This window comes from Aythya fuligula, chromosome 3 (genome assembly GCF_009819795.1).
Source record: "Aythya fuligula isolate bAytFul2 chromosome 3, bAytFul2.pri, whole genome shotgun sequence".
NCBI classification, from domain to species: Eukaryota; Metazoa; Chordata; class Aves; order Anseriformes; family Anatidae; genus Aythya; species Aythya fuligula.
Window position 1 is genome coordinate 99,305,420 of NC_045561.1, and position 22,892 is coordinate 99,328,311.

Below are 22,892 nucleotides of genomic sequence, written 5' to 3' on the forward strand. Positions count from 1 at the left end.
AGATTGGAAAGAATCTTTCCTTTTCAGAAATTCAAGACCAAATAATGAACTAGCCACCATTCTAGCCTGTAAACCTTAATTTGCAAAAAACATGAAGATCCCCTTTGAGGATCAACAAAAATCGTCCAAAACCTGTAATACTTAATTACTTTATTTTAAAAACAGCCATCAAGTAAAAAAAAAAAAATATATATATATCCTGTGGAAAGGATCAAGCAAAAACCTTCAGTACTTGCTGTATGTGAGCATGTTTAAAACTATATTTCTTTATGAATCAGTTTTATAATTTCTCAGTTTCAGTTGTTTCTAATCTTCTGTGATTGCTTACTTTTAGCAATAATTAAAAAGCAAAACTCAAAATAGTGAATGGAACTTGAATGAAATGATTAATGGAAATCTAAAAATTAGAACTGTGTGACTAAAAATGCCTATACTTCATGAGGTGATGGGACTACAAATCTACTATCTAAAATTGCTTTAATTTTCTAGTCTGAAAAAAACTTTCTATAAGGAAATTGCTAACCTTGAAAGTTAGCATTAAGTAATGGTTTAAGTTTTAATTTGTAATGAGAAATTGCTCATAATATAACAGAAAGAGTAAGTATACGACTTTTATATACTTTTACTTATTTTACTGCATGCATTGTATTCAAGTGATGTTTCTCACTTGACTGCTAAAATATAAAAAGTTTCAAATAGTGAACCCTAGATTTTGAGTCCCTTTATACCCTGAAAAGAAGTGGTGATTGAACTTTCTCTTCTAGAAATCTTCAGTCCCTTTTGCAGTAGGTGATTCATCTCATCCAAATTCAATCATGTAGAGTGTAAAGATCTGATCTAAACTTATCAAATTCTACATTCAGTGACTGAAGATAAAAAGAATTCCCAAAGTCTGTTCATCAGTCTCATGGAAAGGAGCTAAGAGAGCTGTGAGGAAACTTTCTTTTTTTTTCTTCCCCAATATACAGAAGTTAAAACTAAATTAACAATCGGATTCAGTTATTAAAATTAGATCTTTCTGATGCCTAAATTTAGGTAAGGTGATTGCCTTCTTCAGAATTCAGGTAAATTCTGAAACACTGCTTTGAAACACACAGAAATAAAGGGCTGTTTGATAATAATGTTCACTGGTTCCAATTGGTGCAGATAAAAAGCATATATGATTAGACAGAAACTAAAACCAAGTTCACTTTATTCCTCTGGCAGCACTCAATGAAATAACTTCATAACTAGTAAATGTCCCAATAATCTGCTCCCAAGTGTTGTACTGGTTTGGATGTTCACCATTTTATTACGACTCACAGTTTTCTAAACTCCTATGGTTTAGAATTCATGAAGACCTGGTAATCCAATGTAAAAGTTATATTAAAAAAAAGAAAAAAAAAAAAGCAGTTCTTCATACAAAACAACAGGAGCAAGATTCAAATACTATAGGTGAGCTTTGTGCTATTATCAATACAGAAAAATATAATGCATTATTACACCATTCTTTCCTGATTATGTTTCTTCCACAGAAGTCGGATGTTTTGTAGCCAAATTTTGCTTTTGCTAATAATTTAAGTGACATTTTCTGCTTTCTTCCTTTGAGGGGCAAGGCAGGAGAAGAAAACAAAGCTGCATCTTGCTTCGTATTTTAAAGCATCCAAGCATCTATTGCAGTCACCAAAACACTTACTTCCATGTGCTAAAAGCTTCAGTTTAGTCACATTTTTCATATATTTATACAGACCTTCCTATACATTCACCAAGAGCTAGTATTTTGCTCTAAAATATGTAATCAAAATAATGTGTATTCCCTTGGTATTTTTCATACTCATCGGTTCTCTTTTTCTTAACCTATGTAGGTTAGATACTGTTTTTAAAAGAAAACAGATTATCACATTGTGTCATGACCTAGACTTTAGGAAAAATATTCAACTATCATTCCAACTCTTAACTTCTAACAGCCTGTAATATGAACAAAATAATGTAACAAAAAACACATGTAGTAACATCTTCTATCATTATGAAGCACACAGCTGACAAGATTTTAAATTCAAATTTTGTAAACACATAGTCCTTTTCAGTTTGTAATATAGATATAAAGATATTGATGGCCTACTGTATATAAACTCAAATCTGAATTTAGGAACAGATCTTGGGTCTGTTGGTTCTAAGAGTTTTATTAAATTGAGATGTGCTGCTGAATGCCTCTGGGTTTAAGAAGGTTTTGTGTGTTAGCATATTTTAAAATAAATATGCTTATGTACCTCACCACAGAGATTACAAAGAGGTTTCCATCATGCGGTAGTAATAATGGAAAAAAAAATCAATGTAAGTATATAATACCTTTTAATTATAGCAAAAGTCATGTAGATGCTGTTTCTGGAAAAACTGAATACTATTTGACAGACTTTTCTAGATGTTGGATATTAAATGTAGTTAATGCTTGCTTATACTTAAAGCATCTGATAGAATAATGATTGGTGAAATCTTTATAATATTTTCATCTTTATATGATTTTAGAATAAAGAAGAATTTGTTCTTAATACTGTATTTTGATATTATAGGTAAGCACACTAGACTGGGTACGAGCTGAAAAAATCTATAACCTCTGTGAGGTTCTATTTAAAATTCACAAGGTAGGTTTCCTAACAATTACATTATATAGTAAAAAAACCTTGCCTCTTCCTGTTAATTATGAGCTCAATTCAATCACATCTAGGAGTAGCTAGCATATAAATATCTTCTATGTTGTTATAAAACCTTTTTGCAGTGGGCATTGCATTACCTGTATAAGACACTGGAAAATGGATTAAGCTCCAAGTGAGCCAGTTCATAAAATTCTTCTAAATTGGAGATTTTTATTTTTTTTTTCTGTGTGAGAACCAGTCAAATGAAATAACAGTTAATCATAATGACTGTGGATATTGTATATTTTTAGTAGCTTAGCTTTTTAAGTGAATGTAATGAAGAATGCTTTCAGTGTAATTCCTGATGTACATAAAAATGCTTTTATTCGAGTCTGAGTAATAAGAAGTAGACAATTCTGTCATTCTTAGATCATGGCTAATTTGATAACATTATAGTTGGTTTTACCTTAAAAAGGGCAAAATGTTCCATTTGTGCACTATAGAATTATTTTTTCTACCATCTAGAGATGTTGTCATATTTTCTGTTTAGCTTATCCCAAGGAAGGATTTAGGGCAAACCTTTAGCGGTCTGTTTAAATAATTCCCTGGGGTGACAGGGAGTTTTCATGTCCTGACTGCTCAAACTACTTGTACTAATCTGACTTTCCACAACAAGGGCAAATGTCCTACACAAATTCTGTGAATTGTGATTTTAAAATAAATAAATTGGAAACCTGACGAAGTTAAAAACAGGGCCATAAGCACACGGAACTGAAACAACAAAACAAAATAAAAAGGAAGATTGCTCTCAAGTATGAGCTGATAGCTGCATTTTCCAGAGGTGTCAATGCCATTAACTGGCTGCCAGCAGAGCCTGATGTCAGTTGCCAGTTTTGCAGTTGTAACAGTTCAGCAGTTCCAGCCCATCACTGTCTGTCTTCATTTTGTTATAAGCCTGCTTTCACTGGGCAGGGGGTCATGATTTTAGCAGAAGTGGGAGAAGGAAGAGTCCTGGCCAGTGCCATGACAAGAATCTGGCAATCCTCAAGTTCAGGACTAGAGCTGAGCTCCAGAGCACAGGCTGCAGGAGTTCAACCCTATTTCTGTGTGAATAGTATTATTTTAATGTGACCTTATCTCCAACTGGATATCTATGGGTAACTTCAGATTCTGAATAGCACTGAGACAGCTGCAAAAAGCAGAGAATTTAACCCTGCTTATTGATTCTGTCTCCTTTTCTTAAAATTCACATTTTTCCAGATAAATAAGTTGGGCAGCAATAAAGCAAACATTCATTATGTTTTTTTAAAAGGTTTTATGCTGTCATGGGTTTTGTTTTTTCTTTTTTTTCTCCTTGAAATATTAGTGATTTGAAACTCACTCCTTCCTTGAATATTCTGGTAATTTCAAGGACAATGTAAAATTGTCTTTAAAGTAAATTCTATGATATTTTTTCATTATGAAAAAGAAGTAGGAAATAAACTACCAAAGATTAAACTTTTTAATGTTCTTGACATTTTAATAAATGAATGCTTAATTACCGGTCTTCATGAGTACATTAACTAAAGTGCAAAAGCTCAAATTCAACACTTTAACCTCTTTTCTGTAGATTCTTTGATATAAATGACAGCGAGGCCAACTGAGCAAATCCAAGATGGAAATAATCTCAAGAAATTAAAGTTTCTATATTGCAGACTGAAAGGTGGAGCTTATGTTGTAAAAACTGCAGTTTGGGAGAGTGTTTTTAAGGATTTTGGGGAGCTTGTAAGATCTAGTGCAAAGCTGTGATGTAGAGTGTTTTTGTATTTTCTTAAGAAAGCTGGTTATAAGGAAGATGCCCTTGTTACTCACTTAAATGTAAGCTTCTTACCTATCTTCATTATGCCATAAGAGTTGAAAATGGAAAATAAGAATATAAAATGCCATATAGGAATGGCATTTTAAAATCAACGTTTGCTGTATTTTAGGGTTATGTGTGTATGCATATGTGTATGTGTATTCACATACGTATGCAAATATGTGAATTAAAATTTATATATCACATACTTGCACATACATGGGCATTTAGTGGTAACAACCAGGAGTTTTAAATGTTTCTCATTTATCACGTGTTTCCTCCTAAGCTTGCTTCACACTCTATATTTACTGGAACTGTTACTGAAAACCTGTATTTTTCAGAGGCAAGAACATTATATATATTTTTAAAAACAGCCTGTCTTAAAAAACATTTTATCTTTTTTATTTACTTATTTATTGCATAGTATTTTCACACATCACATTTCTAAATATAAAATATAAAATATAAATGCATTAGTCTAATTGCTAGGAGTCTAATTGAAGTACTGAGTCTTGAAGCAGGCGTAGGCTTCATAACTGTTACTCCAGATAATGTGCAGTTATCCTTTTGTTCAGTTTTGTTTTGTTCAGTTTCCTTTTTACCAGTCCAAAGAAGTGGCAAAAAATAGCTTTGAAGTGCCTCAAGACCTCTCTGCTAGGCTAGCTGTAGGGCCTTTTGTGACAACACAGCATCATGTGCCCTGGTGGCATTATGTGCTGCCTCTGAGATATTCCCCAATGCATCCATAACTTAACAGAGTAAATTGCGTAGAGTTACATATGCTAGCTTTATGTTATTCAATAATTCACTAGCACAATCAACGTTTTCAGTTCCCATGTGAGTATATCCTGTTTGCTGAATCCATATTAATAGAAGCAGTACACATGCACCGGTAGATGATTTGTTACCTCTGTTTTTTATTACTTAAAAGTCGATCTTCACTGCTGTCCTGTAAGGGTGGTTGTGCGTGCATCTAGGGCTGGAGGGTTGCAAGACCCTGAACTTTTAAATATTTATCTTACATAAATCAAAATATTTCAGGTTACATTTTCTTGTACAAGTCCCAATTGATTTTTTTTTTATGTGCATAGAGTTTCAGCTTCAGGCTTTGGTAACCTATAATAGACTGTTAGGGGCCCTAGGAAAATAAGATTCTTCAAAAGGTTTATCCTTACTACAAGATTCTAGTACTTGTGTACCAGTAGAGAGCTGTGTTCTGGTCTTTTCAAAGCCACCTAAGTCCAGTCCAGTACTATTGCTTTTATCTCAGATCTGTTTGACTCAAGTTCCTAAACTTAACGTGAAGTACTGGAGAAATAAAATTGTTTGCAGCTAAATCTTGAAAATAAGAAATAAGATTCTATTTGTAAATTCCTTCATTATTTTCGATATTCTCTGCCCCATGTCATCATAGGGAAATAGAGATAGGAAAGGGCTCTGATAAATAGAAATTTTAAAAATACATAACTTGGAAAATCAATCAGTAGTCAATAAAAATACTCAGATGTATAAGCTTTTAATTTAGTTTTGTTTTTCTCTATGTTTATGTTAGTCAGTGAACACTTGAAAGATTAGGGAAACTTCTTTTAAAAATTTATTTTCATTTACGAAACCTTCTGTTAGGGGGGATACTTTATATTATGAAAGACTAACGTGAAATTTCTCATCCTTTTCATCCTGAAGGTGATGACAGGATCTCACTTCATTCCACTTGTAGTTGCAAAGCAGCACTGGCAGCTATTAGGGAATATTTGAAAGCTGGCATCATTATTTCCAGAATTAGCCCATATGCTTGATAAATTACTGCATCTCTGGGTGTTCAGTTTGGAACCCAATTAAAATGGCGTAGTTATATTCTGCTAGAAGGCTGATAAACAGCTCTTGAACTGTATTCAAACAATTTAGGAATTCCCTTCCTCTTCAGTGTAAAGAACATATTGCTACAAATTCCTTTTAAATTATGTATGCATTGCTTGTACAACTTTGACAGTAATTCTGAACTACAGAAGTAGCTTAGATTACATGATACAAGGTAAGGTGAATAAGAAGCAGTGAGAGAAATTGACTTTGCCAGTGTTGCTTAATTCTCAGAATATTTCTTCAAGATAATTATTAACGTAATGATGTAACATATCCAAGTACCCATCACTTACAGAAGACAATGTTGCTTTAACTGTTTGTTTTTGCTAGATGAAGAATCACATACTGAAACATGTCTTTCAGCTCTGGCTTGCTGATGATTGCTGGCTACAAGCAAACTTGTATTTAGGTATTCATCAGGACTTTGATCTTGAAGACCACAGGCCATATTGTTTCAGTGTTATGGTTGGACATGGCAAGAGTCATTATTTCAATGTAGAGCTATGCAGCGAGTTGGCAGTGTGGGAGAAATCATTTCAAAGAGCAATTTTCTTGGAAGTTCAAAGAACTGGGGTAAGTAATGAATAATTTAAATCCTGGAGCCATTTCATCAGTAAAAGAAGTATAACAAATCTTTAGATAGTATGCCTAGTATGCCTATGTAATAACAATCTGTGAGTATAGTTGACCGTGATTACATAAAACTGGAAATTGATACATTTTGTCACTGAAAAACATTTTCGTGGAGATTTTGTAGACTACATTGAACATTTTCATAAACCTCACATAAGGTACATTTGTTTTACATGATGGTTCTATTTTCAAAAACAGAAATATTTTGCTTTTACATTGTTAATTGAAAACTGGGGCTGACTATGTTAACACTGGAAGAATTGGAAGAATCAGAGTAAAAGAGGAAAGTTTGTTGTATTAAATCTTAAATTCTGTATATTAAACAACAGATTACCAGTTTCTCCTGGTTAGTAAAATTCTCTCAAGCCAATTATTTCATTAGACCTGAGGATGCACTTCCCATTAAATGGTTTGGTGTTTAAGGTTAGGGTCTCTAGTATAGATGTCTAAATATGTGTCTGTTAACATTGTGGTGTCTAAGTTCCCATTAGAATCAGCGTGATTAGATCAGTGAGATCAGAGAATGAATGTAATCATCCTAAAGTAAATATGTTGTTCTAAAGAAGATATTTTGTGACATGAGGACAGAGAACATCTATGGATTTTTAGTTAAGTTGTAGACTAAAGCAACTCTGTATTGTTACATAAAAAAGTTGTTTGCTGTACATGTGGATCCAAGTGAACTGGTTCAGTGGTATGGGAATATATGGATTAAAAGTATAGGCCTTCTCTAATGATAAACATATTTACATAGTGCAAATGCAAGCTTGATCTGGCATGTGCTGATTGACAAGGACCTCCTAAAGATGTTTGCACTAGCAGGAACAATGGATCACAGCACTGCATTAACACAACATGCGAGGAACAGGAGTCTTAGAGTAGCTGTTGAATCAGCTCTTCTAAATTTCCAGGTCTCTGGGATACTAAGGAGGTTTGCAGGCGCTCGCATAGAACAATTCTAGTTGTCTCTTTGAACTGACGGGGTGACAAAAATGATTTTGTAATGGTGATGCTGTTGCTCCTGCACCTCTGAGAAGGAATGCAGTTCTTCAGAAAAAATAAAAATAAAAAAATAAATAAAAGGATTCTTCCTGAAAAATCGTGCATGTCAGGGAGGGAATCATAATGCTAACTGAGTATACATAAAATATTTTCTCACATAAATTCTTCAAGAAATTATGGTGCATCTGTTTGACCAACCATTCAATTATCCTATTTATCATATAAAAAGCAGATAATATTTCTTTAGAATTAAGTGCAATAAGGGTGGATATCAACTTGTTCTGTAACCGATTTTTTCTGAAGAGTTTATTGCTGAAACTCAAAACTTCTTGTTATGTTGCACGCTAACAAACTTTAAATTAAGAGATGTTCTTTTGCTTATGCAATGACCTTTTGTCTTTTCAATCCAACAAACTGCTAGACCAATATCCATAAACACCATTAATATTTCTTCCATCATTGGTTTAACCTATCTGAAACCTCCAGGAGAGGCATTCTATTAAAATCCTGATTTCAATGCTTAAGTCTCCATGTCTATTATCGTTTTAATTTTCAGTTGTATGCATAAAAGTTTGCTGAAAACTGCTGTGTCACTAGGCTGAAAAGTGGTGTGGTCATTCTTAAGCAGTGCAAAGTCTTCCTTCAAAACATGAATACTGCTTGCATGCCCTGGTTTTCAGATAGATATCAACGGCAGCATGAATGATATGCATTCTTAAATTGCATATATATTTATGCAATTTAATGTTGCATAGATTATTCCAAGCCATAGAAAAAGAATTAACTTTTCAGTACTCAGAAGATTAAAAGCTGTAACCTATAGGTTAGATTGTCCATAAAAAAAAAAAAAAAAAAAAAAAGAATAAAAAACATAATTGCAGCAGGAAATTCATTTTTATTCATAAGTGTTTGGGGTGTGGTTGGATATCATTTCAGCCATTTCAGCTACGGGATTGTGTCATTTCAGCCATTCGTATTTAAACTTGGCTTCCTTCTATTTTCTTTCAATGGCCATTAGAGTCTTGTCTTTGTCAGAGCTGTTGTTAACCATATCCTGTACCTGTTCTTTGGCTATGGTATTTTTATAAGAATAGTAGTTCTGAGAAAATTCTGTCCTTACACAGTCTAAGAGAAACAATGTTAAGGTGCAATGGTATGTTCAAAACTGTGATTTGTTATACATTTCTTCTGAAAATGTTACCAGTTTTAAATGATGGGAAGAATGTGGTAGGGAAGGAAGAAATTCCCCTCACAACATCATTTACATTTCAGGTATCCTAAAACCCTATTTCAAGCTGCAAATGTTTACAGACATGATCCTACCACAAAACTCTAAATTACTCTTACTTTTATTCTTACTAATTCTTTGACCCTTAGTACTGGCTTGCTAAAGGTAAAATTATCCACTGCAGCATCTCTGAAAAACCTGCAGTTGATTTATAGTGAGGAGGCACAGTTACATACTCTCATCATTCATCTAGAAACTTTAAACATGAAAGTAAATTTTCCCTTCCAGCTGTGTTGCAGATGCTGCAAGTGCTGTCCCATAGTGCTGGCTAACCTAGTTTCGTGAAAGCATTTACTTTTCTTGGACAAAAAAAAAAATTAAAATCGGTCAGATGTTGATCTCTAACCATTCATAATAGAATAGTTGAGAGGTTTTGCTGAATGCATACTTTCTGTGCAAAAAGGTAATTACTTCTAGACAATTTCTTTCCATTGACAGACAAATTCTGGAAGTCAAAATAAAATAGGTATTTGTTGAGGACAGGGATATGAATGAGATAAGAGACACACGAGGAGTGAAATTCAGTTTCTGGAATGAAATAAATTCTTCCTGTCAGGAAAATACTTTAAAAATAACAAGACACCAATCATTTTTCATGAACAATGTAATCATATTTCACTTAAATTCATGTCATGTGAATCATGATTGGAAATCCAAAAACTGTGTGAGCATGAATGTACAAAACAAGTATCCTTTTTTTTTCACCCTTTGTATTCTCATTAACATTTAATTATTAACAACTTCCCTGGCTGTTTTATCTTTTTTATATGCATTTTTAACATTTATTTATTTTCCTAAGAGTTAGCAACAAACAATTCTTCATAATGAGATTCTTGATGCTGAACATGTAAGCCAGACTGGCTCATTGCGATGCAGAATTGGTTGCTGATTATGTCTGTTCCTGACTAACTGCAACAATGATTATTAGGAATAATTGTGCATTCAAGCCCAGGGCATTATTTCTATAGGATTCCCATATGAAGCTTTCATTTTATTTTCAAAACTGGTTTTCTGTTAATACACCATGATTAATATTCCTAAAAAAAATAAAGCAATATTTAAAACAAATGCGGTTAGTTAATTCCTTTTCTGTTTTGTAAGCAACAATAAATTTCTTTTCAATATTACTCTGTCCTGCCAATCTGTGAACATGAGCAGTGTTGCACAGTTATGAAAGATGACAGGCATGAAAGTAACATATATCACAGCATCCTTAGTTTGTGAGCTTCCTACGTCAGATTTTAAAATTTTCCTCTATACACTGTACATGTATGTTATTCAAGACGATCTACATGAAATGCCTGACAAGTCTAAAACCACTTTATTGATGATTAAAGCAAGAGGAAACCAACCAAACGACAAAATCCTGTAATTATTTTAAAGAAATTGTTTACACAATTATTTTCTTCAGCTTTGTTTATCTTCGCTTTTTTGCTTGATGGCCTACCTCTGATTTTGTTGCTGGTTGTGGGTACTTTTTTTTATCCTCTCTTCTATTCATCTTTTCAAATTTCCTTGTATTAACTTTTCTTAAATTTCATCCGTTCTGCAGTTTTAATTCATTTCTAATCCAAGTTGTCTTCCATGAAACAGATACTGTTTATTGTATAAAAGTAATATTGTTTATTGCATAAAAGTAAAGAAATTAGTCTGTGCAGTCTCATCATTCCTGCAAACTACATGCTGTTTGTTCTGGACTATTACTTAATTTTTCATGCGTATTTGTGTTAAAAATGCTCTGAAAGGGCATTTCACTAGAACTAATTGAAAATATACAGAACTGATTTCAGTAATCTTTTCAGGAGAGCAGTATCTCTCAGAATTTACCTTCAGGTGCATATATAGTCAACTGACTATATTGTATTTAATATCAATATAATAGTGACTATATGAAATCAATATAATAGTGACTATATGAATTCACTGTAGGAAGACACTACTACCTAACCTTCTGGATGTGCTAATTTTTTGAAAAGTTAATAAATAAATAACTACACTGACATTTTAAAAAACTACATTTTCATCAAATTAAATGAATTAATAATGAAGTAAAGGAATAAAGTATATTCCATATTTGGAGCAGCTCCAGAAAGACACAAAATTGATTTATATATTTGGGGGGTTATTCTCAGCCTACTGGAGATAACAGTAAACTCCCATTGAAATTCCTTTAAGTCAAAGGCTTCTAAACAACTTCTAAACATTTTTTTTTCTACTGAACAGCAATACAGTCTTGCACCTAGTTTTGTTTTATTATGATATATATATCTTAGCCTATACATATATTTTCAATTTTGTTGTTGTTGTTGTTTAGGTCTTATTATTTCTATTCAAAATAAAAATCTCACAGGACCAACACCTGGGTCAGAATGTAATAAGTATATTATTAGTATATTATATAATAACTACTCTGTTATTAAACCAGGACAATATTTTTAGTCTGAAGTAATATAACTGAAGATGTATTGGAATGCCAGTTGACATTATTTTATGGACAAAAGATTTTATTCCAAATGGCCCAAGATCCAGATGAGATTATATGTTGCACAACAAGAATAGTAGAAAAGTATACACATAGTATACACATAGTATATACATTTTACCAAGTAGACTGATAGTTTCATAAGAAAAGAAAACAACTGAAATTCACTATGCATGCCAAGTGTTTTTAAAAAATACCTAAAATGTGGACCCTTAAAATGTGGTCAGCACCACATTTAGTACACGTGCTTCAAGTTGGGTTCTGCAATAATCTTTTATTGCTTCTAAGGCAAATAATATTTTAGCAACCTAGCATTATAAAGCAGTTTATACATAGAGGTGAACATTAAGGAAGCAACTACAAGTGTGAACAGTGGAGTGCACTGGTCAGTGATTTGGAGTCCTCTCATTTCTGCTGTATAGTGACCAAGCTGCACAGAAGTGTGAAAACAGCCCCATCTGAAGGTATTTAGTAGAGTAAAATGTACAAGTCTGATGATTGACAATTTTGGATTTAGAGAAAAATGAAGAAAAGGAAGTTTGTGGTGTTTGGATCCAAGCATCCTAAAAGAAGTTTAGTTCCTGGGTCTTTCTTTGTCATTCTTAAATGGTGTTTTAATTTGATCTTATTACAACACAAGTTAGATGTAATCAGAATAGATCTCAGAGACTGTGTTCCCACTGGGACTTGGGCACAGGTGAAGTATCTTTCTACTCATCCTGGTATCACAACTAATCTGGCTCTTCTGACTACCTAATTTCTGAGATGCTTAGAAAACCGGATGTCTCAGAAACTTTGTGGTCAAAACACACACTGATTGTATCTAGGAAAATTTGGGAATTAGGATAGTCTAGATCATCTTCTGAGACTGTGCAAGAGAAGTCCACTTCAATGGGGGAAAAAAAAAAAAAAAGGCAGAAATTAGGCAGCCTGAAAATAAATAATTGTCATTTCCAGCTTGTGAATGTATTAATTATTTATGGTCAACTGAGAGGATGAGTAAAACAAGATTGTTTAGAATGTAATACTTCTAAGCTCCAAATAACTTATTTTAAATACAAAAATGTTAAATACAGCTGGCAATGCTATCTCAATTTTATATTCTGATGACAAAGCATCAGACATATATAGGAATACCTTAAATACTGGAAATGCCACCATATTAATAATTTCAGAAGATACCTCATTCTTATTTTTGAAACAAACTAAAAAATAAACTGAATATCCTTCTTAAATTTAGGTAAGATAATAAAAAGCAGTTAGATTAGGTTAGATTTATAGGATCATTAAAAGATACTTATGAGTTTGTTACAAGAAGCACTCAGTAAACTGAGTGCTTTAATTATACAATTAAGTTTTAGATTGTTTTCATTATGTACAGAAAGCTTTTAATTGGTCATCTTTAGAAATGCTATTAGTTTCAAATTCATTTTCACACTAATGAAACACACAAACAATTCTCCAACCCCCAAAGAAATATGCTGAGAACTATACGGATTAATTGTAAATATATTTGTAAAAATGATTAATAATTGAGCAATTCAGACAGCGGATAAATTCTCTTGCATTTTTTCCAATAAGAATTTAGTAATTTACAATGATAGTGAAAAAAATCTTGTTAACATATTCTGTATTTTAAACATGATTAATATGAAATGTTGATTTTCATGAAGATACACCAACATTTCTGAAAATAATATGTTCTTAAAATTACAGATATGGAAAGACTAAATCCAAAGTCTTGCTTGTATTTTAACATATTTATATTTATTTATAAATGCAAAGATTTAGATAACAATGATGTGTTTTGAGTCTAATTTTGTTACTGTTTTCCAGATTAGACTGTTATAGACTTGAATAAGGATGAAAGAATTCAAAGTGTAAAGTTACTCTAATGGAATTTCAAATTTATAGAGAAATGTAACCTTAGCATTTTGATATCTTACTTTCTGTTTTCAAAAGTTGGTGTTCTCTATTGTTCTCTACCTATGATTTCTTTGTTAGAATCAGGTGAAAAAAAAAATCCCTATCTAAGCATCATTGATCTGAATATTGTTCTGGTAATGAACACTTGAACTGCTTAGTTGTTCTGGAATTGAATTGGTAATGTCTCGTGTTGATACTTCTAATTAAAATCTTTTCTGAACAGCAAAATCAGTAGCATTTTATAAATTCAGGTGTTTATAAATCACCAGAAAAATACTTTATTATGTAATAAAGAACTGTCTCAAAAACAAGTCAGTGCCTTTGCTGAAGTAGATTTCCACTGAAATGAATGGTGCCAGCCTGATTACTATGACTGTGAATGTGCTTCAGGTATGTAAAAATATATGTGGGACAATTTATGGGTATTTAATTCATAGTTGTATTTTTTTTTTCTTGTGGAAAAATCAGTTACTACAAAACCAGAAAATGGTTCTTCCTCAGATGAGGAAGCACAATCTGTTCTGACATAAGCCAAGGTTTAAGAACATATTTTGAAATCTCACTGCTAGAAGAGGACAACCAATAAGCCACTGGGCTCTGATTTTGTCCTCCTACCCACATTTCTCACACTGCCTCTCCCTACAACCAATATAAGCCACAACCTGCCTGCTCAGCAGAGGATGTAGCAAGTCTTCTTTTGTCTTTTGCTTCTTTCTCCTGTCCAATGAGAGTTCCAGTAAAAAATGTGAATGTATTAAACATAGGTGTTTTCTTTTTGTTGTTGTTGTTTGTTTGTTTCTAAAGCACTGCTTCTACTAAAATCAACAGAAGCTTTATTTGAAGTTTGTTGAAAGTATAATAAGCCATTATCTGAGTCCTTAGAAAAATCTTGCAATTAGTGCTAGTGTGTCTTGCATACATATATGCTAAACCACATGTATGCATCTGTGTTTAAAACAACAACCAAAAAAGGTATAATGTCTTCTTGAAATCATCAGATCAGAACGCTGTCTTTTACAAGACACTGTACTCATTTCTACTAATACTCAGCAAACCAAGAAAAAAAGTTTAAAATCATGCTAAGGCATTTGATGCAGTTACTCCCATAGCATTAATTCCAGAAATTGTAGGAATGTTTTTGTTTTACAAGAATGCTTTTAACCAGGTTTATATTTTAATAAAGAGGTTTTAAATTTATCTATCAATAATTATCACATTTCTGTAAATTTTAATTGTGACATGATAAATTCCTTAAAGGCATGGCCAAATGAGTGGATCTGACACATTTTTAAATCAGGATAGTGCTCATTCATGCACACAAATAAATTATTGCATTGATCCTTTTGCGAAGTTATGTAGGGCAAGAATACACCCAAGCTTCAAAGGTCTGTTATACATGAAATTTCTGAAAACTTTTGTGCTTTTGATGAATTTCAGATTTCATTGTCATTTTATTTTCTCATGTCTTGTGGATTCAGAGTGAGAATATTTTCAATGTATTTCATATTTTAAATGTACTGTATATTTTATCTTTTAAATTTTTGGCTTTTTTTCCTTTAATTATTATTTTTTTTTTATCTTTCCAAATGGAGTATCAGAGGTTTTCTAGAAAGCCAAATTACATATATTTTAAATTAAACTACTTTGGGAATTTCAGAGTTTAAATAGCATTTCTGTTCATCACAGGTACTGCTGTACAAAAATGCTGTTGATGATTTTTCACTCTGTCTTCAGAATTAAGGGTTTTAATTCTCTGTCTCCTAATACACTTTCTGTATGTGGCCTGTGATTTATTTCTCAGTACAACGATAATAACTGTTTGCTTTTATGCTCTCTCCAGATATCCATACTGACAGAAAGACTAAAGAAAATGTTAAATGTAATATAAATTGGTATTTGCTCTCATATACAGGGAAAAACAAATACCAGTGATATTTGGAAGATATTAAAATGTTATCAGTTCAAATTGGTAACACAGGAGTCTTCTGTTAATAAGATTGATATGTTGGCCAGTAATTGATTTCTAGGGAAATCTCTTTACAATTAAATTCAATTACTACCTTACTCTCCAATTTAATACAGTATGACAAAGAAATCACTTCAGGCTGTTAGAATTTGGCCCTCCTCAACATCTGTACACAGCTCACTTCCTAGTCTGTATGAGATGATGGGCTTTGCTGAAAAGTCAACACCTTTAGTATGGAAAACTTCTTAGTTTGATTATGGCTGATCATTAATACTCTGTGGGTTTTTTGGACATTTAATAACAGACAAGTACTGAGGAGCTAAAAAGAATTTTTCCATTAAATCTGTCAGATTTTGGATCATCACTAAATAAACCAAGCTAAATGCATAAATTCTTGTTATTGTTTTCTATATATATCAGCTGGCATTTAATTATAAAAAATGAAAAAGATCAGAACCAGGTGATGATAGTTGTTTTATAGTATCTGGAGTTTTAACTGAATGTGATAGAACTGTTCTCATCAATTGTATTGTTTATTCTACATTCTATTCTATATTGTAATTGGGATGGCTTGTCTCTGGAAAACAATAGATGTTGATAATATAAAAAATAATTAGATTAATAAAATAATGCTAATTTAATTTGAATGCAAATACTACCTAGCTCTAAGCAAAGTAAAAATTTTATTAATATTTTCACAGTTACTGATAATGTTTTATTTCTACACAGAAGCATAGCACATTTTAAACTTTAAATGAATAATAAGAAATGTATGCAATATGTATACTCTATGCATATGGATATGGTTCTTGCCCAGATCTTTGCTGTCTGGTTATTTTTGTTATTTATTTTTATAAAATAAGTATGTTTTGAACTGTACAACATGACTATACTGAGAAACGGTGTCTGTGTTCCCACTCACATGTAATGAACATTTACAGACCATCTTAGTGCAAATTCTTATATACATCTATAAAGTAGTTGACAGAACAGTAGGGGAAATACAAAATTTAAGCAATAAAGTGTAATGATATTGTCTACTTTCCAATTGTTTTGGGTTTTTTTTGGAAAATAAATAAGCAAAATAACATACATGCCAAATTTGTATGCAATTATAATAGAAGACTGTGTAGTTTTTTCATGTATTTTGGCTGATAAAGAACACCAGAATTCCTGCTTAATTGAACATAACTTAGTCCAGAATGAGTGAATATATTGAGTATGAATGAATGGTATAGCAAACAACAGTAGTTAATGCAGAACTGAGCTTCTCTTCATTCAAGACAAAAAATAACCAAAATATAGCCAGGTTTCAGCTGAAATTTTGAAATTGTAAACTTGATTGGGCGTTAGAAACAACAACACTAAAGTCATAAAAATAAACTCCATTGAAAGGAATATATGATATATAATTTTTCTTACCCTTGTCCTTACATGAGCATTGTCACTGAATCTCAGTTGTTCGTAGGAAATTTTATTTGCCAAGGAAATAAGTGAAATCTTAGGAAAAGGAATGCTGTCTGAACTGATCACCCTGATTCTTTAGAAAATTATATGAATTTATTTTTTTTTTACTATGAAACATTTTTGATGATCTACGAACACAGCATCCCAACCAGCAGTCGTTATTAGTAGTTGCTATTTTAAAGACACAAAAAAATGGAACCCCTATGTCACTTGGGCAATCTGGGAACAGAATCCAGTCCCAAGTCAGAGAAATATTAAAAGGTTGAATGTTATGGAAATGTCCAGAGGTGCTACACTGGACACCTATGACAGAATGTAGACAGATTAGGGCATTTCAAAGGCATTAGGGCATTCAGCAAAGGCATTTTAATAAGCTCATATTCCAGCAACCACAAAAATATTTTGCATGTACAGATTTATTTACAAGCATTTGGACTGTAGTCCCCGAAGCAACCCAAATGACCTATGGCTTCAGGTTAGGCAGGAGAGCCAAATGCTTGTGCTGAAATTAGATGGCCTCAGATCTGGCAGGTATACTTACTTCCTTCTTGCTTTATACTATGGCTCTGTGTGGTCAAGGACCCCTTTACACAGAAGACAACTCAAGAAGAGGAGAGTTCCTTGCTTCTTCCTTGCTTCTTCCTTGCTTCTTCCTTGCTTCTCCTTCACAAACAGCTATGGCTCAGCTGCAATGGTACCTATTACCTGCCAAGTCTCTAATTCACAGAATCACAGAATGGATGAGGTTGGAAAGGACCTCTGGAGACCATCTAGTTCAACCCCCCTGCCAAGCAGAATCACCTAGAGCACATTGCACGGGATGGCGTCCAGGCGGGTTTTGAATATCTCCAGAGAAGAAGACTCCACAACCTCTCTGGGCAACCTGTCCCAGTGCTCTGTCACTCTCACAGTAAAGAAGTGCCCTCTCATATTCAGCCAGGAACTCCTGTGCTTCAGTTTGTGCCTGTTGCCTCTTGTTCTGTCACTGAGCACAACTGAAAAGAGACTGGCTCCATCCTCTCGACACCCTCCCCTCAGATATTTATACACATGGATGAGATCTCCCTTCAGTCTTCTGTTTTCCAGGCTAAACAGGTCCAGTGCTCTCAGCCTGTCACCGTACAACAGGTGCTCCAGTCCTCTCATCATCTTCATAACCCTCCTTTGGATTTGCTCCAATACTTCTATCCTTCTTGTACTGGGGAGCACAGAACTGGATGCAGTACTCCAATGTGGCCTCATTCCAACCATGTCATAGGCCAGTGCCTACACACGAACTGATCCCTCATTCTGTTTGTGTCCCCATCTCTGTGTCTCACTGTACAGAAATTTGAGGCATATTCCTCTGCACCCTTGTCTGAGTGGAAATAAGAAAGACCGTCTTGTCTTTTCCTCTGAATTTGTTCTCTGTTTTTAGCACTTCCTTACCTTTTTACTTAGGAACCTGACACATACGAATGGAATTTAAAGCCCGTCGTGTTGAGTTACCAGATCTGTTCACAAACACATTCCCTCTTTCCAAGGGAAACAGTCATTGTGACTGTTTATCATAATAGCCAGCTTTGAAATGAATTGGCCCGTCCTTGAATGTATTTTAAAAGTCTCTGCTCATTGTTACACAGAATGCTACACCAGTCTTTGTTTTGGAGTACTGGAGCAACTTGTCCTCTGTTCCCTCCGTGCTTTAAAAACTGATGGAAGATAAGCATTAGAGAAGTTTTTCTGTTTTTCCTATTAAGAGATAATTGACCCAAGCCTTCAGTGCTAATTACCTCCTGCAGATTCCAGGATGTGTGTGTAGTCGTGGAAGATACTAATTGACTCTCTGGTGATGTGGACAGAAAAAAAAATTAAAAAAAAAAAAAAGGAAAAAAAAGTGCTAAGCTTCCCAAGCATCAGAAAATTAGTTAACTGTATTGTCATGCAGTGGGGTGTATGTGTGAAAAGTTTTGTAGCTGGGAGATGAAAGATGAACAGCTGTCCAGATGCGACCTCCTTACAGGGCTGGAGTCTTGCCCTGGGATAAACATAGGGACTTCATTTTGTTCTGACGGCTGCATTAAAAGGGTACTTACTCTCTCTGACACCTCCTGCCCCTAAGCACAGGATCTCTTTTCCCATCATTTAGCTTCCAGGACTGTCTGATCAGGACTACCTCCCACAGAAACACTACCCACTCTTCTTACTCCCCTCTAAGAATCTCAGTTGCAGTTTATGTAAAGGCAAGGGCTTGGCTTTATATTAGTGATTTGCTGAGGACAAGTGGGAATTTCATCATCTAGAAGGAAAAGCTTTTAGCCTTCCCCTACTGCTGCTGGAACAGAGAGGCTTGCTCATTTCCACATGAGCTGCTGGTGAAGAGGACCCAGTCTGAAGGCATGGACAAGATGTAGGCAGAGAGCATGTGTGTTCAGGACTGCTCAAACCTGGTAATACCAGCATGTGAGATAATGCTAATTAGTGCATAATAATGTTAGTATTGCTTGATGTTGCCTACATTTACAGTGTGTTGTTACCATGATGCTGTCACACTTTCACCCAGTTTCTGAGTAGGCACAGGAAGTCTAACAAATTCCTTTGGCAAATGGGTTATAAACACTATTCTTCCCTTATTTGGACAGTCGTATTGTCAACTTAATGATCTTTTCATGAGTTACACGTATATGCATTATGATATTGATACCTGGGGGAAAAAGAAAAAAAAAAAAAAAGGAAAAAAAAAAAGATACAGAGTTTTGTAATTGTCTTCCATTACAAATGATTATTCTACAGATCACTTCACCTGTGCTTGGAAGAGATTAAGTAATTGATCTGGGATATATACTACAGTTTTCTGACCCAGTGCAGTTCAGATGTGATGCCTTGTTTTTAATAGCTTAATTCTTTTTACTAAAGAAAGTTCATCAGGCTTAAACTCCCAGTCTCTGTAACCATTGGCTTTTATGATAATCAGTTACCATCAGAGACACCAAGATTACAGCTGGAAAACTTTACACCTACTCTGGAGCAGTGTAAGCCAAATGTTGTCACTATGCCACATTTGCTACAGTTTTGAACTTTCATATATACATGAACTGTGTAAATTAATGAAAATTAATGTGACTATTTGAGTATAGCTTAATGATAGGAAAATATTGTAATGCAAAATTTAAATTGATACCTTGTAAGTTCTCAGCTATTTACAATTCCTAAGTGCTCTGTGATAAACCAGTATTAGACCTAAGCTAAGAAAAATCTCATTTCCAATTGGTAAGGAAGACTGCTTAAAATAACCTATATTTTTCCTCACTGGTGCTTAAACTGTGAATTCTCAAGTTGAACACCTGCAGAGAGCTGGCTGATATGTACTAAGATGTTTTTTTGGAAAATTACATTGAAGACAGCTAAGATCAGATTTCTATTGTTAAACCTCTATGTAAACAACTTCTGTAGAAAAACAAGGGTGATCACATAATTGCAAGTATATGGGAAGCTTATTCCAAAGACAAGAATTAGAAAGGATAGTGCTTTGTACTAGTGTGAATAAGTGGGGATAGGGGTCCTTATTAGAGCTATCTGAGAACCTGTTCAGAGTCAATGAGCAAATGCCAGAGGCAGGTTTTTAAATTTAATACCTGCCGTTATCTCTCTTATATGGCAAAACTCAAACTACTTCTGTTATAAAGAAAACGTTATTTTATTTTTTTATTATTATTATTTTTTGGTTAAGTACAAACCTTATTTGTAATGGTTATCACACTGAAAATGCAGCATAATCTGTTTGCCTTTAGTATTTGCCTGCAAATCATTTCTAAACCAGTTCCATTATTTGCAAATATTTAATATTTGTAAAATAGTTTGGGCTAATTATTTGTAAATAGTTCATTTTAATAATCACCATGTGTGACAGAGCAATTAGATGTTTACTCATGGGGGGAATCTAATTTAATACATTTTCAAAACTGCATTAGTGAGTCAGAGCCCAGCTTTTTAACTATTTAAATTGGATAATAAAAGAGAATAAGTTAAGACTGATGCTTAATACCACTTTACAATTACTGAATAAAATGTGGGAATATTTAAGTTAAATATATTAAATGCATATACATAAATATTTAAATTAAAAAGTGTTCTGATTGATTATCAATCACTGAAATCTTTTTAATACCAAATAATATGATCTTTGAACACTAATGAGCAGAATAGTTTATTCAGAAATAATTTACATCTGTCATTGTTCAGTTGATTATAATACTAGTCTGTACTAATAAATGAAATTCATTCCCAGCCCTTTCAAAATCCTTTACAAAATGTCATGTCTGTAACTCAGAAATTCTTACTGCAGTGTAACTCTAAATATTTCTTTAAGTAGTGGAATAAGGAAAACTTCACAGTTACTAAAAACAGAAGTTTTAGATTATGCAAAAAAAAAAAAAATTGAAGAACAACTTCATGGGACAATTTTCAACTTAAGCAATTTCATTACTTCCTGCAATCTCCTTTAGGCAATTCTTGTGTTAATACCATGTTTCTGCATTTAAAGAAACTATCCAGTTAAAAAAATAAATAAATTCCAGCAAACAAATGTCTAAGGGTAAGGCAACAATGTGATTTATGAAATATCAATGAGAGCAAAATAATGCTCCCTTGGGGGAAAAAAAAAATCATAAAGACTGAGGGTATTTATATATCATGAAATGGCTGGTAAGGTGAGGTGAGGAAAGGCTCAAGGCACATTCTGACCTCTATTCATGATGAAGGCAGTGGGCTTTTTGCCATTTACTTTAATGTGAATATCATTAAGTTCTGTCATATTACATCAGCAGCATACTTTGTCATACGTTCAGAATCTAGGAGAGACCAAAGCCTTTAAAAATGCACGCAAAGAGCATTAATTGATTTTTTGATGTAAATTTTTTTCAGAAGTTAAAACAAAAACTTCTTGGTGTGTTGGTTCTTTGGCTGGTTGTTTTTTTAATAAAACAGAATTTTTGTACTCCCTCTTAAGGGAGATTGAAGATTGAAAGGAGATTGAAGAATTGGCATATATATAGCACTGGCTATGTATCTAACAAGTAGCAGTGCTAAATAATGAGTACTAGTTATTTATTGTAATTGCTAAATTGTTTTAAACAATATGAACCATCATGGTGTGTCACTGACATGTGAGCCAAGTTTACAACCGAAGACGTTGCAAAGTAAAAGACTGTCTTCAAACTTTACATCAAGCAGAGAGATCAAGTAGACAGACAGTTCTTTTATAATTAGACTGCAATCATTAAACATTTAGGCAGTGTTACCCCCGTATTTACTGGAGAAGACGTGAGAAGTCATTAATAGGTGCGGTCCATGCAGTTCTCCAATAGCTTTAAAATAGTCAGATTGTACTTTGTTTTCTGTTGCATTTGGTAAGGAATGGCTTTCAAGAACATTGTCTTTATTTTGCAGAAGAGTGATTTGATATAAAGAAGATCTCCAGTTCATCTCTAGCTTACAGATCTCATACAAACTTAGTCAGAAATTTTTGACAATTTTAAGATACGATAAGGCAAGTACCAGTGCTACTAGATGAGTGTCTTCTCACACACACAAAATCATATGAAGTATTATTTTTATGTGATAAATTGAGATGATGGTTGCTCTCCTAAAATTCATGTGTGGTTGTTTTTGTTTTTGTTTTGTTTTGTTTTGTTTTTTCCCAGTCTAAAACATATATGTGCAGTTGGCAAGGCGATACCCTATGTTTCACTGTCGACTTTGCTCTGGGATTTACCTGTTTTGACAGTAAAACAAAGGTAAGATGAAAAAAAAAGAAACAAAACACAAAGAAAACATAACTG

At 33.4% G+C, this 22,892-nt stretch overlaps 1 protein-coding gene across 4 annotated transcripts in view; it reads left to right on the forward strand.

The window, feature by feature from the left end:
• SNTG2 (syntrophin gamma 2) overlaps positions 1–22,892 on the forward strand; it is a 241,631-nt gene that overhangs the window by 197,914 nt on the left and 20,825 nt on the right. For 3 of the 4 annotated variants that reach the window (XM_032184891.1, XM_032184893.1, XM_032184894.1), the window contains 3 exons: positions 2,550–2,621; positions 6,640–6,882; positions 22,755–22,847. In XM_032184891.1, coding sequence (XP_032040782.1) covers positions 2,550–2,621; positions 6,640–6,882; positions 22,755–22,847 — 408 coding nt within the window. The remainder of the gene's footprint in view (positions 1–2,549; positions 2,622–6,639; positions 6,883–22,754; positions 22,848–22,892) is intronic. The other variant, XM_032184892.1, reaches the window with a different exon arrangement.